At 43.3% G+C, this 16,598-nt stretch overlaps 2 protein-coding genes across 9 annotated transcripts in view; one reads left to right on the top strand and one right to left on the bottom strand.

Annotated features, from left to right (window-relative positions):
- Positions 1–504: 504 nt before the first annotated feature.
- LOC128256392 (odorant receptor 42b) lies at positions 505–1,931 on the bottom strand. The gene is made up of 3 exons (XM_052986723.1): positions 1,060–1,931; positions 644–1,001; positions 505–579 (listed from the first exon to the last, which is right to left on the bottom strand). The coding sequence occupies exons 1-3, from the start codon at positions 1,896–1,898 to the stop codon at positions 505–507; spliced, it is 1,272 nt and encodes a 423-aa protein (XP_052842683.1). The 5' UTR covers positions 1,899–1,931.
- A 5,145-nt stretch (positions 1,932–7,076) lies between these two features.
- LOC128256394 (lachesin) overlaps positions 7,077–16,598 on the top strand; it is a 70,378-nt gene continuing 60,856 nt past the window's right edge. For 7 of the 8 annotated variants that reach the window (XM_052986727.1, XM_052986733.1, XM_052986731.1 and 4 more), the window contains exon 1: positions 7,077–7,816. The gene's annotated coding sequence lies outside the window, so the exon portion shown is untranslated. Of the gene's footprint in view, positions 7,821–16,598 lie in introns of all 8 variants that reach the window. The other variant, XM_052986726.1, reaches the window with a different exon arrangement.

Here is a 16,598-nt window from a genome sequence, read left to right as displayed (position 1 = left end):
AAGAGTTTTATTTAATTAAATAGGAATAGTATGTTTCTTGATTTGAGGTTAAAATATTCTTTTTTAAAGAGTTCGTAATGTTTAAAATATGAATTTATTTTCTTAATTTTAGCCGCATGTATTCTTAACCCAAATAATGATCTTTCTTTATTAAAGAATTTTTAGTACTTGACTCGAGTATAATTCGTAGTTTAATTAAGTGCACGTTATACTTGATTTAAAAAAGAATTAAAACTTAATTTAAGCAGAACTCAATATTAATTTAAGTACTATTTACTATGAATTATCGACCAAAAATTTCTTAAATAAAGAATTACGGTTTAAGAATGAAACGTTCTTAAAAACAGATGAACTTTCCTTACTTGACTCACTTTAATTAATTTAACATTAAAAATGATCTCTCTTGGGGCGAAGACAGTACCGAAAATATGGAATTCAAGGTGAAAATATTGAAATTCACTTTATTGTTTCTGTAAGAGCTTGAACGAAAATACAATCTTCAGCTCAGTCCGTCTTAAATTTGTCGGCTATATTCATTTGCTTGGTAATGGTTATCACGGAGAAGGCAAACTTGGCAACCTAAAGGTGTTGTAGAAAATGGGAATCAGTGCCGGGAGTACGAAATACTTTCGCAGGCACTTACACTTATGTTGCTGCTCATAGATATCGGAAAGATGCCGCCAGCAATAAAAACGATGGGCTGCTGCACATTTTGAAGGAAATACAGAAGCGTTGTCTTGTAGCGGCGACTGGCACCCACCCAGTTGGACTGGAAGAGCGCGTGGGTCAGGGATTCGCAGTCGTCCATGATGAGGTTGCAGGTGTAGCAGAAGGAAAAAACCTGAAGCAGAATGGTTATAACGAACATGAAGGACGCGATGCCCGTCCAGAGGTCCGAGAAGAAGAACACGTTGATCAGCGTGAGGCCCAGCACCAGGCCGCACAGCAGAAACTGTGTGAAGATGGTCCCAGAAATGACAGGTTTGATGATCTCGCAGTATCTGCTGGGCCAAGGGAACGTTAGTCTCTTCAACTCTTAGCGTTTTGAAGCTTTTTTACCTCAGAATCAGCTTGTGGTCCATGACGCATTTGACCAGCTCGTCGTAGCTATTCGCCTCGCTCAGTGTCTCGTCGGACCGAAGGCGTCGGATGCGCTCCCGCAGCATGTCCATGTGTGCGCGAAGAATGAGCGTGTAGATCAACGGATACGTGTCCGAAAGCTGATCCTGCAGCACAGCGCCCGACATCACCACGTACTCCAGGGTGGAGGCCACCCAAAGCTTGAGATGGCCGTCATGCCAGTCGATAAACGGGTTGTACAGCTGCCAGGGCGGCCGGCCACTGAGCACCGAACTGAGGTAGGTGGAGCCGGCATAGCCGCAATAGACGATGGTGAATATGAGGAAGGCGTGGTTGCTGCGCGCCACCACGCGATGGATCTTCTCGCGCTCCTCCATGCTGGTGCAGCGAAGGTCCAGCTGGTCGAGCAGGCTTTTGGCCTTGATCAGGCGCCAGAGCATCGAGTAGGTGATGGCCACCTTCACCGAGGAGCCGTAGGCATTGAAGCACACCTGCAGCGAGGTGAGGAACTCGCCCGGGGAGAAGGACTTGATCTGCGTCATGTAGCTGCCGAGGAAGCCCAGCGGCAGGTACGTGGTCGACCACACAAAGGTCATCAGCGTCCATAAGAGGTACAGGTAGCGCAGCACGCCCTCCTTGGGGGGCAGCCAGCCTATGAACTTCATGGCCCGGTAAAGGTAGATGCAGCCATCGCGGGACCGAACCCTCTCAGTGAGCGGGGCCGGACGTATCAGCTTGAAGACCATCTTGGGGCCAGTGTGGTGCGGGTTTCTGGGGCCTGGCTTATATAGGCCTGTGGCTATCAGAACTTGTGACATTTTTGTAGACGAAGTTTTCAATGAATTCGAAAAGTTTTTATTAAGTTTTAGCCGCTTTCTGTTCTTTAATTATTCACTTGAGAATTTCTCTGCTGCGCTACGTTATGTTTAATTAACTAGTCAAGGCACTTTACTCGAGCGCTCAAAGCGGACGGAAAATTCGACAATGTTTTCCCGAATTTCGATACGATTTTGTGTTCAAAACTGCATCAGTCGGGCGCTACTTCTTTCCACATGTTGGCTTTCCGGTCTGCATAAATTATGAAAAGGTTGGCGAAAATCGCAGACGGCTCCTTAATGGCAATTAAGACGTACCTCATACGCATAGTGAGCCGCGCTGTTTCAACTTCAACGAGGGGCAAGTGCTTGTTTGCGAATGCGTCAAGGCTGGTGGAAAGCACACAGCTCGAGGTTGTATCCGAGAAACTTTTAAAGGCCGTCTCTGCGCTCTGGTGGAATGCAAAATGGCCGCTAATCGCTGTTATAACTACATTTATTAAATTCCCCATGCTAGTCTGTGAGCGCGTGGGCCAGTGAGTGCTGAAAGCTTTGCATAATCATCCTTAAAACGTAAGCCCGTTCCGACGCCACATGTTGTGTTGTGTATCGCCTGGGTGACATCTCCGTGCAGCTTTAATGAAAAATATGTTCCCCGAGTGTTATTAATATTGCTCAGGATGTCTGGCAGTTGACACATGTTTTGTTGTCGCTGTCGCTTTTGTTGAACGTACCTTCAGTGTCTGCTTCAACTTCAGTTTCAGTTTCAGCTTCAGCTTCAGCTTCGGCCACAGCTACAGCTACAGCTACAGCTACAGCAGCACACATCCTCGCCCTGCTCCGTGTAAGTTGACAATTTTTTCATTACTGCAACATTTCAATAGCAGGGGCATCCTTTGCCGCTCCCACATCCACATCCACATCCACATCAGTGGGCTACGAAGAAGTCTGCCGAGCAGCTGTTGCTATCTTCCTGACTGAATGTGTGTGCTGTGTCCAAGGAGCCAAGGCAAGGGCAAGGATAATCTTTTGTTTGCCTTGCAGGGCTCGCACACTTGATTACGTTTGCTCTCCTGGTCCGTCATTGTCGCCTGCTCCCCAGTCATTTGTATTTTGGCCCCACTGTGTGGCAAGCTTCCCCCTGTCAAGGTGAGACTGTACACCGCACGCCGGGCAGGACCGACCCATCGCAGCTTTGGAATAGAATTTTTGCGCTGCACTAACCGACGGGTGGACCACAAGCACACGCCCTTCAGAGCAGATTCTCCTCAAATCGCCAAGCTGCTGTCCGTGGCAGAAATTTATGTTGGCTGCGGCCAAGTCAATTATCCCATTAATTGCTGCGCCACGCGGAGCCAAAAGGTGATACACGAGTTGGGGACAGGGAGGCCAGTACTTGGGCTGGGAGAAATCGTCTAATTGAAGGCGGCGTGTGTCTTTTGGATCGCTTTAAAGCAAGTAAAGTACACTTCATACTACGCCATCATTTATTATCGCTTGACGTATTTATTTTAATTAACGGAAATTAATGCCGTCCTGCGCAGCAGTGCGAACATGTTTGCAGTAGCTTACACACATTTTCGGGACGTTCCACACGAGCTGTGGAGGTGAGCTGCCACGCCCACTTCTCCCCGCCCACTTCTCCCCGCCCACACGCATTCACATGAATGCATACGGCGCAGCTTTTTGAGAAGGATGTCAGCTTTCTCGGTGGCAAACACACCGAACACACAGCTCTCAGAACGCTGAGGACGATAACTGAGTGTCAATCTGATTTGATATGTTGCAAATAAATGGAGCCTACGCTGAGTCCTCGAGATTATTAGACAACCTAGAGCCACACATGTTGACTGTCGACCGTTTTCAATTCTTTAAATTAAAGTCGTTCCTGCTTTCGGAGGTATTAGTTGAGCACATGTTCTTTTATATATATTGTATAAAACCACAACCATTATTGTGCGCTTATTATTATTTTATTCTGGTCCACTGCCCTGCTTTGAAAATGCATTTTGATGAGTTGCCTTTGCTTGTGCCGCCAAGCCGGCTATGGCAAATGAAATTATGATAAAAATAATTCCCCAACCGGGAACAAGAGCAGCAAAATGCGGCCCTTGAGCACACAGACATCAAAATGAGCACGCACACGGCCACACATGTAGACGAGTCCAGACCAGGGTCGTAAATGCCATTATTATTTTGTAAACATTGCGACGGAGTGAGAGCCCGAAATTGTTAACTTACAAGGTCGTGAAAATACATAAAAAATGGGAAACATCGCGGATAAAAAAACAATGGCTGCATCTAGCACAGACAAGCGCAAACGCACACGCACACAGCAAGACAAATAAACAAGCTAGACATTCTGTTGCAACAACATACAAACTTTTAATTAATTTCTGTCTGTGTGACCCGTGAGTATACGGGCACATACGTCTAACTGATTGCTATGATATTGCTAGTTAGTGTGTTGGTGTTTTGCTTGCTTGTGGGAGTGTGGAAGTGTGGCTGAGGGTGGGGTTCCGTTTCGACACACACAAACAAACAATAAGAACACGAACAGTGTTGTCGAGTGTCGCTTTGGTGTCAAAAATGGCTTGACCCAAATGTAATCAGGTAATTTGTTTTGCACTGTCAATATTTACACAGCTGCCTCGCATATTTGAACTTAATAATGATTTGCTGAGTTATTGTCCTCGCATAGACACACAGGGCACACAGGAACGGAAGCGGACCCAAAGCTCCGGAGGGGTAGGCATTGATTTCCCTGGAAAGCGGCCTGGTTTACTCTTTAAATATTGCATGCTCAGTCAGCCTAGACATTAACTTGGCCCAGACACGAGCCCCACTCGTGCCGCCTGTCAGGCAAGCAGTCAGCCAACCTCGGCAGCCTGACTGCCTGACTGCCTGACTGCCTGACTGTCTGACTGTCTGACAGACAGCAAGTGAAAGTAGTGCAAAAGAGCAACAACCGAAATTGATTTAATAGCCCTACATTACGGGGCTTAAATGCACATATGCAGCCCCATGTTCCACGTTCCCCTATGTGTATGGGGTGTTTCAACCCTCTCGCACTGTATACCAAGTTCCGAGCGATTTCATTGCTCAACAGTTTATACAGACCGCTTCTGTCAGTGAGCTGCAGTTGTTCGGCTTGGATAATTGAAAGTTTCTAGTTGAATCGAATTAATTACGAAATGCTTACGTCAATCAAGGAATGATCTTATTACCCATATATGTATGAGTCTAACTCGTGCAAATATCGCTCAAAGATGAAAATAATAACTGCTTGAGGTTTTCGATTGGGTGAAAACTATTTAAGACCCAAGTAGTTTTCCTTCTTCTGTTAAATGGCTATCCGGCATTAAATCACATCTAATTTTACATGAGTTGATTTTTTATGTACACATTTTCGATTCAATTGCGACTGCTTACTCAATTGATGTAAGGCCTATCCTTGCTGTAGGCCCAACAGTTTGTTTCCTCTCCCGTATCAACACTTTTTTGTTTTTATTTGTTCTCTTCGCTGCCAGCAAACAGTAGGTAACATTTTTCATTCGAGTTGAAAATAAAAAGAAACTACGTTTGGGGACAACAAAACATTACACTGATAGTGTCGACAGGACAGGCGAACAGAGTGCAGAGGGCAGTGGACAGATGGCAGTGGACAGATGACAGTGGACAGTGGACAGTTGACTGTGGGTGGTGTAGAAACGAAATCATATAGAGCACGACTGACGACAAAAGTTGAACGGGGTCAAAGTGAATGAATCGAGCATATTGACCATTGACTAAATGGCTGGCCAGCATGCAAGCCAGCAAAAAACTCGGAGCCAGATGTCGATTGTGGCTGTTTTATTTTCAACACAGTGCCAACAATTCATTTTGGAACATTTAAATCCCCGAAGGCATTATGCAGCGCAAACACCTCCGGGCGACGCTGCCCCTTAATTAAGGATACTTGGAGGCCAACGCCCGCCTATCGATGCCAGTTTATACACTTTGCGATCCCACTCAATTGCCAATTCTTTCGCAATCGCCGCAGCTTCCTTTTTATGGCCAGGACGAGCGTCCGGCTATCTGGCGCTCTTCCGCTTCTCCGCTCCTCCGCTCTTCCGGTCCTCCGCTCTTCCGGTCCTCTGCCCTCCCCGCGCCAAAGCGCTCATGCAAAAGCAATTTCCTGGTCTCTTTACCCGACCGCTAACACAGGCGCACACACACGCGCCCAGACCCACTCACAGATTAAGACGGCGACCCCACTCGGAACGCATTGGCCGACTCACGGATGCTCCAGCACTCGAAACCCGATGCGAATGCGATTATGCCCCCTGCCACACCAGCACACCCGCACACCCGTACACCCGTACACCGGCACACCCACACACCAGCATAGCAGCGTACAAATTGCGCGCTGTAAGTAAGAAATCATTGAGGTTGGTCGGCACACTAATGGAAAACGACAAGCGGCATGTGGGCAGCCGATTTGGCGACCATCACCCCAACGCCACACCGCTCCACCATACCGTAGCCCTTATCCGGCATTTTGGTGGCCAGCGATGGCTGTCCTTGTAGTTGTCAGTTGGCCGGGGGACTCACACCACCGCGGTGACTCGCTTGGTCACCGCAAAAGTTTAGTTGCAAGTTGCGGTCCTCCTTGCGGCAGTCAGTCGGTCGCTCATCTGACTGCCAGTTGCATTAGGATATCAATTTGAGGACACTGATTCGCTAGAGGCCCTCGGTCCCCCTCAGGTGCAGCCTGCGAAGTGGGGGCGTCATCGGAGGACCGGCAGTTTGGGCGGTCTTTCGGCGGCCAAGCGCTCCGGCACGTGACATTGGCAATGCGAGTTCAGTTCGCAAATGTGACACAGTTTGGTCATCTTTTCCACAAGGAGTCCGGAGTTCCTCCGAGGGGACCTAAGAGAGTTGCCTCGGAGGCACTCTCTTAAGCCGCTCAGCCCGTATCCTGGAAGCGATGGAAGGCTGTCGTGGTTGTCGTGGTTGTCGTGGCTGTCGTGGCTGTCGGGTGAGGTCGGATCGTGTCGCTAACCTGAAAGCTGGCGGCTGGCGGGAGCTTTCGCTCCGCCGAGCCAGGCGCATGTGCGGACGCTCCCTTCCAGCGCCAGCCGTTCCCGAAGTCGCACTGGGTCCTGGTCGGCGCGGGTCGTCCTGGCAGTCCACTTCGTTTGCTCGTCGAAAGCTGTGCACGCTGCGGAAGCGACGGCATCGCTCGAAGCCATTGGCAACAACAACACAGCGAACACTGGCAGACCATTCGAAACAACAACTACAAGGCCGCACCGAATGAGGGGCTGAGGTTGAAGTTGAAATTGAGGCTGAGGCTGAAGCTGAAGCTACGGCTTTCCGTCGGCAAAAGTGTGTTTGGAATTATCGAGAATTACCGCGCGTAGAAAGTTCAGTTTGTGTGTTCCGTGGTGCTGGCGCGGTGTTATCCCTGCAAACGCACTTGCGCTCGTGATATCGCTGCGTGGCGGGCGGAAGAAGAGCCAAGTCAGCAGCCCCGCTCCGCAACTAAAAGTCAGCGGTGACAAAAAGTGAAAGCGGAAACGGAAACGGAAACAGAAACGGCAGAACCAGGGAGCCGAGAAACAGGCAGCGGCAGTGACAAGTGTGAAATGTGCGGCTGCATTGTCGTTTTGTTTTTACTCTGACCCAAATCGCATTGCATCCGAGCAGTGCCGGTGTGTGAGTGGTGCAAACGTATGTCCGTCTGTGGCCCTGGTGCCAGTGGAGCCGGACCGATAAGCCCAGTTGCTGTCACCGCCGAGCGAAAGTCGCGAGTGCCGGCAGCTAGATAATTACACAGGACACAGTACACAGGACACAGGCCATCGGAGTCCTCCTCAGCATTCATTCCGGACTCAACCGCGTCCGAAAACCCATCCACAGTTGGCCGTTTCTGGCATGTGAGTATGACACGTTGCCTCACTTCAACCTGCTCCGTGTTGCCTCTGTACCGAGCTAACTTATTTATGCGGGATTTGGAAGTTTGGGCTTTGGTTTATGGCCTGCGGCAAGCACAAGCTTGGCTGCTGTCAAACACACAACACACAACACGAATGTCGCATGAAAACACATCATTTACGGCAGGTCAATGGAGTCCTCATCCCCGCGGTGAGCAGACTGACTAAATGGGTTGGTTATCAATCGGTGAAAGTGTAAGAAGTTTTATCGTAGGTTGCATCGTAGTCTTGGAGGAAACTAAACTGAGTTTCAGTTGTTGGAAGCGGTTCAGTAATCTTGTAATCTTCATATAAACTATTATTGTTCATATTGCAGTTACAACGTCTTGTTTATTTGCATTTGCAAGTTTGTTTTAAGACCAACAAAATTTATTTTGTTTTCCCACTTTGTGTGTTGTGTTTGGTCTTAAAATGAGCTCACGTTTTGAGGACACATTTTGCTGTTAAATGGCTGGATAAAGCGTATCTCAAAAGTAAGAGTATCGACCTTTGGGAAGCATTATTATAAAAACGAGTCTGAACCAAGACATTGCAGTCAGCTTTCTTCTGAGTCGCATTCTTACTTATAATTAAAATGATGTTGGGTCAATCAAAGCCCCAACAATTGTTTTTTGGCAACGTGTCGTAAACAAACTCGACGCGATTATGGCACAGCCAGCCCAGAGCACCCGACCAGACCTCAAGAGTAAGCCCGACCTAAAACAGCTCGCCAGCATTTATACATACACACTCTGGCGCATGCAAATGGGGGGTCGGGGATCGGGGGTCGGCGTTCCGACGGCTTTCTAGTGAAATGACAAAATGAAAGCACATGAAAATTGCTTAGAAAAGCCAAATATTTGTAAACGAATCCCTTGGAGACGGGTGCTAATGGCGAAAGTCGCTGTCGTGTATATGTGACGGAGCCCCCGGCGCTGGGACGCGTGTGTGTTCGGGTGGTGGCCGTGTGATTAAGCTGGCAGGGACGTCGGGGAAACGGCCACGCAGAAAGCAATTAAATGTATTTCCGCTTCGATGTCAAATTTAATGCGAGTTTGATATTTGAAAGCGCGCACGCACACTCACACGTGCAAAGCAAAGGTCGTCCAGGTGGCAGAAGGTGGGGACGCGGCGGTCGCATGCCAATACTGGACTGTCATCGGACCAGTGGGGCAGGACGGCAGGACGGGAACTGGAGCGTTTCGACACCTCGGGGCCTGACATGCAGGATGCCATGGCCCGACGGTATCTGTGCGGCGCTGTGTTGGTGCGCCACGCCCCTCCTATGGCCCTGCCTTAGCGTTAGAACTACCAGGTAGGGGCCTGTTTTACGACTTCTGTTTTGACACTTGGTGTGCGGCTAATGAGCAGTGCACACCCAGGCGTATGCGTAATGGGTGTTTATCTTACGCCCCGTGGCCGCCCGACTTGTTTGATACTTGAGTGGAGTCGAAATGTCATCTTTCCGGGGCATTGTCATGGCACAGCAAATATTTAAATTGTAGCTCTACCAAAAAACAACACATGGAAGAACTCGCCTTACTCGGCATTTTGTTGCTCCGTCTCGTCTCGACTTGATTTGATTTAATTGTGTGCATTTGCAAATCCTCGCAAGTGTGTCTGCCATTTCAGGCTAGCTTTTTGCTCTGCTCTGAGCCACGTCCGGCTCATAGTTATTTATACAAAATACTCACAAGCATAATAGCGAAGCCAAATAAAAAACAAGAAGAGAGGCAGACTTCGGCAAGCCGATGTTTATATACCCTTTTAGCTATTACAAAAATTAAACATCTAAATTTAGAATTATATGAGTACCCATTAAAAACCATTGATTTTCATTAAATTGTTCGATAGTTCCTATGGCAGCTATATGATATCGTTTTCCGATTTTAAAAAGAATTAATAGCGTAATTCTAACTAATCCAAAAATATTACAAAAAAAAAATTGAAAATTAGAGAAGGTATAACTTTTGTTATAGTTATAGTTTGCGTAGAAACGGATGGACGGACGGACGTGGCTAGATCGACTCTCCAAGTGATGCTGAATGTAGGGTCGGAAATGTCTCCTTCAATGCTATGCAAACTTCTGACTTAAATTATAGTACCCTCTGCAAGGGTACAACAAACAATATTTAAATAACGGATTACAAGGCAGAGGCGACGAGCAAGTCGGAAAAAGAAGGCGCTGCTCTGGCTGCTGCCACAGCAAAAACTGAAATGGGACCAAGCCCCGTTGGACGTCGTGTAAGTTTCCCATTTAGTTATGAGCCACGCTACTTGGCCGGCTGCCTACCCGAGTCATTGGATCAGTGCGTAGACTGGCTGGCAGCCGGCTAAGGCTTTCCCGTCGCTGCTTCATTTCATTTCACTTCATTGTGTCTCCGGCGAAAGGCTTTGTTTTTATTCTGGTTTAAAACTCATTTTTATTCATTAGACTCCGTTCATTGCTCGATGATGTCATGTTAACCAAGCCGCGAACGCACGTACACTCCAGTTGAGGGCCCCACACCAGATGTTCCCTAAGAATATTGCATTTGGCAGAGGCATCAGCATAATCATGAATTTTAAAAGTGCGCCATTTTGTGGTCTTTATTCAATCTCGGCACAAGCATTCGCCCCTTTGCCGATGCAGGGCTAAGCATAATTAAGGCCCTGCTGCCCATTCGAATGTCCTTCAGGGCCCCGGAAAGGATGCAGTCCAATCAGGACTCTGCCAACTTTAATTTCCATTTATTTTTGTGACTTTTACTCCGGCCTGGCTAGCTTATCTTTTTGGCATTGTGTGCAGCCCGCATTGTGCGACCCTTTGCAGATAAATATCGGCTGGCATCTTTTAGTGCTTTCCGTTTGATTGGAACTTGCAGTCCGAGTTTTTGGCACAATCTGTCGGGCCACAAATGCAAAAGTTTGCAAATGGGATGTGAATTGTTAAAGATACTATTGTAGGACCCAACTGGACCGGGCTTCAAGAATGTGAAGTCAATCAAAAAGCGGCTTATCCGTCAAAATGGCTGGGCGGGTTTTATGACTGGAAACTGAGTTGAGCCCCAACATAAACATTAACAATGGGCTGCAAGATGTCGAGCAGCCAATTCAAATTACATCGCCTGCCAGGAGCTTTACAAATTAAGCCCTTAATGAGGACTTTGCATAATCAAGCCAAAGACGAAGGTGGGCCACGCGATTTGATGACTGGAAAATTACACGAGCTGCTTGGCTGGAAACCAATCCTGATTGATGGCCGAAGTCCCGCCTGTTCACAGGTGCTGTCCATGTATCAGTCGCGTATTTTTCGGATGAGTTCTGAATTATTCAGGAAATTGGCTAATTATCGAAAGAGCTTGGGTTTCGTGCCCCCTGCCCTGTGGTTTGTGCTTTGTGCTTTTGTGTCATGTGTGCCGTTCGAACTACAAACATTATATTAGCACTAAGTGAATTATTAATAACTGTGTCAGCCGCCTGCTAATGAGATGTTGTGTGGACTATCGAGTTCTGGGTGTGGGTGTAATTTACGCACCGAGCGGTAGGGACAACTCAACTGGACACTTAAATTTTGGCAGTGTTTGCTTAGGCCTAAGCAGAAAATCATTAGTTGAAATGCGCAAATATCTCTAACGTTTTTATTAGTCGAGCAGCAAGTAATTGCCCACAATTAGGCTTTAACAGAACGACCGTAGAGAGGCGCTATTCGACTGTCCTGGGTCCTAAGCACACACACAACAGCGCAACACACTGTGTGTTGAGAGTGAATCAGGGCTCCCACTAGGATTCAGGCACTGTGGATTCCCTCGGGGATTAAGCTGAGCGTGGATACGTTTCGGTTGCTCGTTAACTAAGAATTACCCTGTGTGCTCAGTGTGTTGAGAAAAGTTGCTTTGTCTTCTCTGAAAACCTTTGTTTTCTGTTTTCTGCTTTCGCTTTACTTTGTGTTTTTATTGAAGCCATTTTGTCAGGGCAGCAAACAACATACTGACACTAAAATGTTGTTGTCGTGAAGAGAATCCTACATTTTTCTTTCTGCTCTCCCCCAACATATTGTTTTCTATTTATTTATATATTTGCGTACACTATTTTTCCTTCATCGACAATTATTTCCTTCACTGCCTGCACGCATTATTTCCTTTACTGGCATAAATAGATGCACAAAAATGTAAGTACTTTTGTTTTTTATAAAGATAGGATAGGATTTTTCATCGCTTTTTTTTGTATTCGCTAACAACATTTTATTTCCTTTATAATATTTTTATATACCTACGCAGATAGTTGGGTTTTTATGATCTCTATTTTTTTTATCAAATGGATATTAGAAGTAAACTAGTCTTTTTGTTTAAAGCTTTCTACATGAAAATTTCCCAAAAGTATTATTGTTATTGAAGTCGGAGCGAGCTAGAGATCTCGAGCAAACAATTATAAAAATATATGAAAAAATATGTTAACTTCCATGTTTTAACTTTAATGAGAGTACTCTGAGATAAAATATATAACCATTTGCACATTTTTGAAAATTTTGATTTTAATTAATAAGAATCAATAGCTGTAATGGGAAAGAACAGAAAATTAATTGTTTTTCTTGAAGACGTTTTTTAATAATGCAAAAAATATATTTTCAATTTAAAATAACCGAAGGAAAATGTTAAAAAAAAGTGTTGGACGTTACTTAATCAATTTTAAACAAACAAAAAAAAAATAAAATATAAATAAAATAATATATAAAAATTTCCTTTTCTGTAAAAGCTGCAAGGGTCTAAGACTTTGGCTTGCTGAAGTTTACTTTTATTTTTGTTCGTACTAACAAGAAGGAGTGCAACTTTTCCAAAAAGTGCTTGAAATCAACTTCTGAACTCTTGTATATTCCGTAAGACTCCGCTTTTTTTTTTTAAGTGCAGTTGGTGATCGGTAGATCGATAATATCGAAAATTTTTAAGCCTCAGAAAATAGAAAAAAATAAAACGAACTAAAATCTGTAATTATTTTTATTTGGTGCTGACTAACAAAGCTAATTATAGCGAATTCATGTTTACATACACTTTAAAATGTAATTTTCATGGTATATTGGCATGTTTTGCAGGCCATAGTACTACAGTAAACATTATTTATCTAGAGCGATAGTATCGTTGGTAAGCCCAAACCATCGATGTTTGCAAAATTTGTTGACCATCGATAGTATCGATAGTGCTATCGATTGTTTTACCAACCCTACTCCTCAAGTGAATAAATATTTAATAAACACTTCCTAACTTTTTAATGACATATATCACTTGTATGTAGCTTCACTATTTTAGAAATTAAAGCTGTGCAAAATTTAGCTATTTTTTGCGATTTCCCGCTAAATAAGCTAGTTTTCAAAAGTCGTAGAGCAAACTTTTTTTGGTAACAACCTACCCAACACAAAAAAAAATTATTCGAGAATTCTAAAACAAGTCCTTAAAACTTTTTGAAACTGAGAAATTTTTATTTTGAGATATACCAAAAAAAAGTATTTTGCATAGTTTTTGAACCAAGCATCGGATCCAAGCAAATTGGGTGTCATTAAACGCGTTTTTTTCAACAAAATTGTAACTTTGCTAAAACTTTTTACGAACCCGCGCTCAAGAACTCGACTTAAAAAATTTTTTAGTGTGTCACTGTTTCCGCCCTTTCTTCTGAACAAATCAATTTTTCAAAGACTTGAAAGCAATCCTTATTCATTTAGCGATAACTTTTTATTGGTGTTTTACTCGTTACGATTGGACCATCATGGGAGATTTTCAATTCTGCGGCTATATATACTATACTCCTATTCACATGCTCTTGGTGCGCATCGTCGCTACATGTAGTGATATAATTGCATACCCCTGCAGAGGGCACTCTAATTTCAGTTGGAAATTTGTAACGCAGTGAAGAAGACATCTTCTATAAAGTATGTATACTCGTGATCAGCAACATTAGGAGAGTCGATCTAGCCATGTCAGTCTGTCTGGCAGCCCATCCATTATAACTTTGCTGTTTTCATACTCTTGCAGAGGGTATTATAATTTTTTTTAATTTTATAAAAATCGGAAAATGATTTCTTATAGCTGCCATAGGAGAGATCAAAAATTTGAGCTGCAAATTATGATAGCTTCAATTTTTGTATACCCTTGCAAAGGGTATTCAAATTTTGGTAAGAAGTTTTTAACGCAGTGAAGGATACGTTTTCGACCCCATAAAGTATATATATTCTTGCTCGATATAGTCATTACCGTTTCCAAGCTCAGTTTACAAGCTAACGATCTGAAACTTTCACAGTCTTCCTAAAACATGTGTACGCAGATCAAGTTTGAAAAGCACTCGATCGGACGTCTATATCGTATAGCTCCCATAGGAACAATCGGATATAACTTGCAAGAATTAAAGATATTTCGCGCAGTGTAAAAGCTTTTGACATGCATCTGTTCAAGTCGTATTTTTTTGCCGATCGGTCGTCTATATTCTATAGATCCCGTAAAAACAATAGGGTGAAATCGCTTAAAATTTTATACTTTCAGGATATTTCGCGCAGCATATAAGCTATTTCGGCAAAGTCTGCAAGGGTATAAAAACTTCAGCTTGCCTAGATTAGCTTCCGTCCTCGTTAAGCATATGCGCAAATAAATCAATATTAAGATTATATTGTTTCTGCAATAGCTGCAAAAGTATATAAGCTTAGGCTTGCCGAGGTTTTTCTTCCATTCTTTTTTATTTTTTTTAAATTCTTCGAGATATAGCAATAATTAAACATTTCAGAATTACGGTTTAAATTTCATCAAAATCGGACGACTATAGCATATAGCTCCCATAGGAACAATCATAAAAAAACAAGAAAGGAAGCAAACTTCGGCAAGCCGAAGTTTATATACCCTTGCTGCTATTGCAAAAACTAAATATTCTTTAAAACATTAAAATTATGATTTACTTGCGTATATGTTTAAAAACATTGAAGCTGTGATGATTTGCAGCTCAATTATTACATAGTTATTTTATATATTTTTATTATTTCTATGGGAGCTATATGATATAGTCGTCCGATTTTGATGAAATTTAAACCGTAATTTTCAAAAATGTTTAATTCTTGCAATAGCTGCAAGTGTATATGAACTTCGGCTTGCCGAAGTTTGCTTTCTTTCTTGTTTAAATATATTTTTAGGTGTGATATAAAGAATGTTGTTAAACACAAGTTCTACAAATCTTTGTAACCATTAAACAATGATTATATGGAAATCCCTTAGAAGGAAGTGTAATAATGGTAACCTGTCCACCTCTGTAAGCTTGTGGTATTTAAAGAAAGTTCGCTAAGGCTAACTTACCAAGGATTGAATACAAAAGATTTCTTAAAAATAGTTACGCTATGTTATTAAACAAAGCCAACCAACCCAACTCTACTACAATTTTAACTATATTAAGTTTCAGAATACTGAAATTGTTACAAAACAATAAAAAACTAAATGATTATTGGTGAGGATAACAATCCAAGCTGCACTAATTTATTTTCAGAAACAAAATTAAGTTTTTGTTGGTCGTTTGTTGTAGTTAGGACACGATGAGAGTTTTTATTGCCGGGTAGAGCTCAACACGACTACATGAATATGTTGCTCAAAATTGTTTGGGCGTTGGAGTGTAATTGCATTTTGATTTCAAACAAGAAAAAACCATTTAGTCCACTATAAGATTTTCGTTACTCAGCTAACCACTTACAATGCCAACAAAAAGCAAAAGTGATTTAGGTAGCGACGTCTGCCAGTGTAAGCACTGCAAGTTAAATGTGAGCAGCACAGCGGCCGAGCAGCGGCAGAGCGGCGGTAGAGGTCTTAATAACCCAATGAATTCTTAAATATTAGTTCGATTTTAAAAATTGTTGTGTCTACCGATAGTCCAGAGTCTAACATGTCTCAGAGTGACAGTATGTATGTAGGAATTACTAGAATCTGCATGCCATATTTCAAATCTCTAGCTTTTATGGTTTCCGAGACTTCGAAGTTCATACAGACGGACAGACAGGCGAAAATGGATAGATCGACTTGGTAATTGATCCTGCTCAGGAATATATAGGCTGGAAACGCTTCCTTCTACCAATTACATATTTTTCAACGAATACAATATACCCTTTTACTCACCGAGTAAGTGGGAAGAAAAGTTAAAATTTTTTTAATATAAGTCAGATTCTTACAGGTTTGCTTAGATTCGTGTTCAATATTATAAAATTTAAAAATGAAAAGGAAGTGAATCCGAAAAACGACACAATTTTATCTTTTTCAATATAAACTTAAGGTGTAGGTGTTTTATGGTTTCAAAAACATATTTACACTTAAATAATAATATTTAGATAGAAGCCCTGAATCGGTCTTAATCGGCTTAATTTATTGTTTTTAAGCATATACTCAAACAAATCGATATAGAAATTTACATTTTTTGTGATAGTCGCAAGGGTACATATATTTTGGCATGCCGAAGCCAGCTTTCTGTCTTAGTAGTATATGTTAGCTGGTTCCACCACTGTTTTGAATATCCTTTGTCTTGTGTTTACGCGTTACAACTCGTTAGAGGGTTCAAGGTCCTCGTGGCGCGCAAAGATCAAGTTGCCTTCTCGGCACAGGCACAAAAAAGCATGTGAGTGCCAACAATAATAAAAACAATGGACGGGCGAAATGAGCACACGACATCAAGATTTAAAAATGTTTCACAGCGCCAGTACAAAAGAGCCTGCAAAGGGTGAGGCTCGCCGTAAAAAAGATGCTCAAATGAAATGTGT

Source organism: Drosophila gunungcola, assembly GCF_025200985.1.
Source record: "Drosophila gunungcola strain Sukarami chromosome 2R unlocalized genomic scaffold, Dgunungcola_SK_2 000017F, whole genome shotgun sequence".
NCBI lineage: Eukaryota > Metazoa > Arthropoda > Insecta > Diptera > Drosophilidae > Drosophila > Drosophila gunungcola.
The sequence above is the reverse complement of the archived record's forward strand: the minus strand, read 5'-3'. Positions and strand labels throughout refer to the sequence as shown.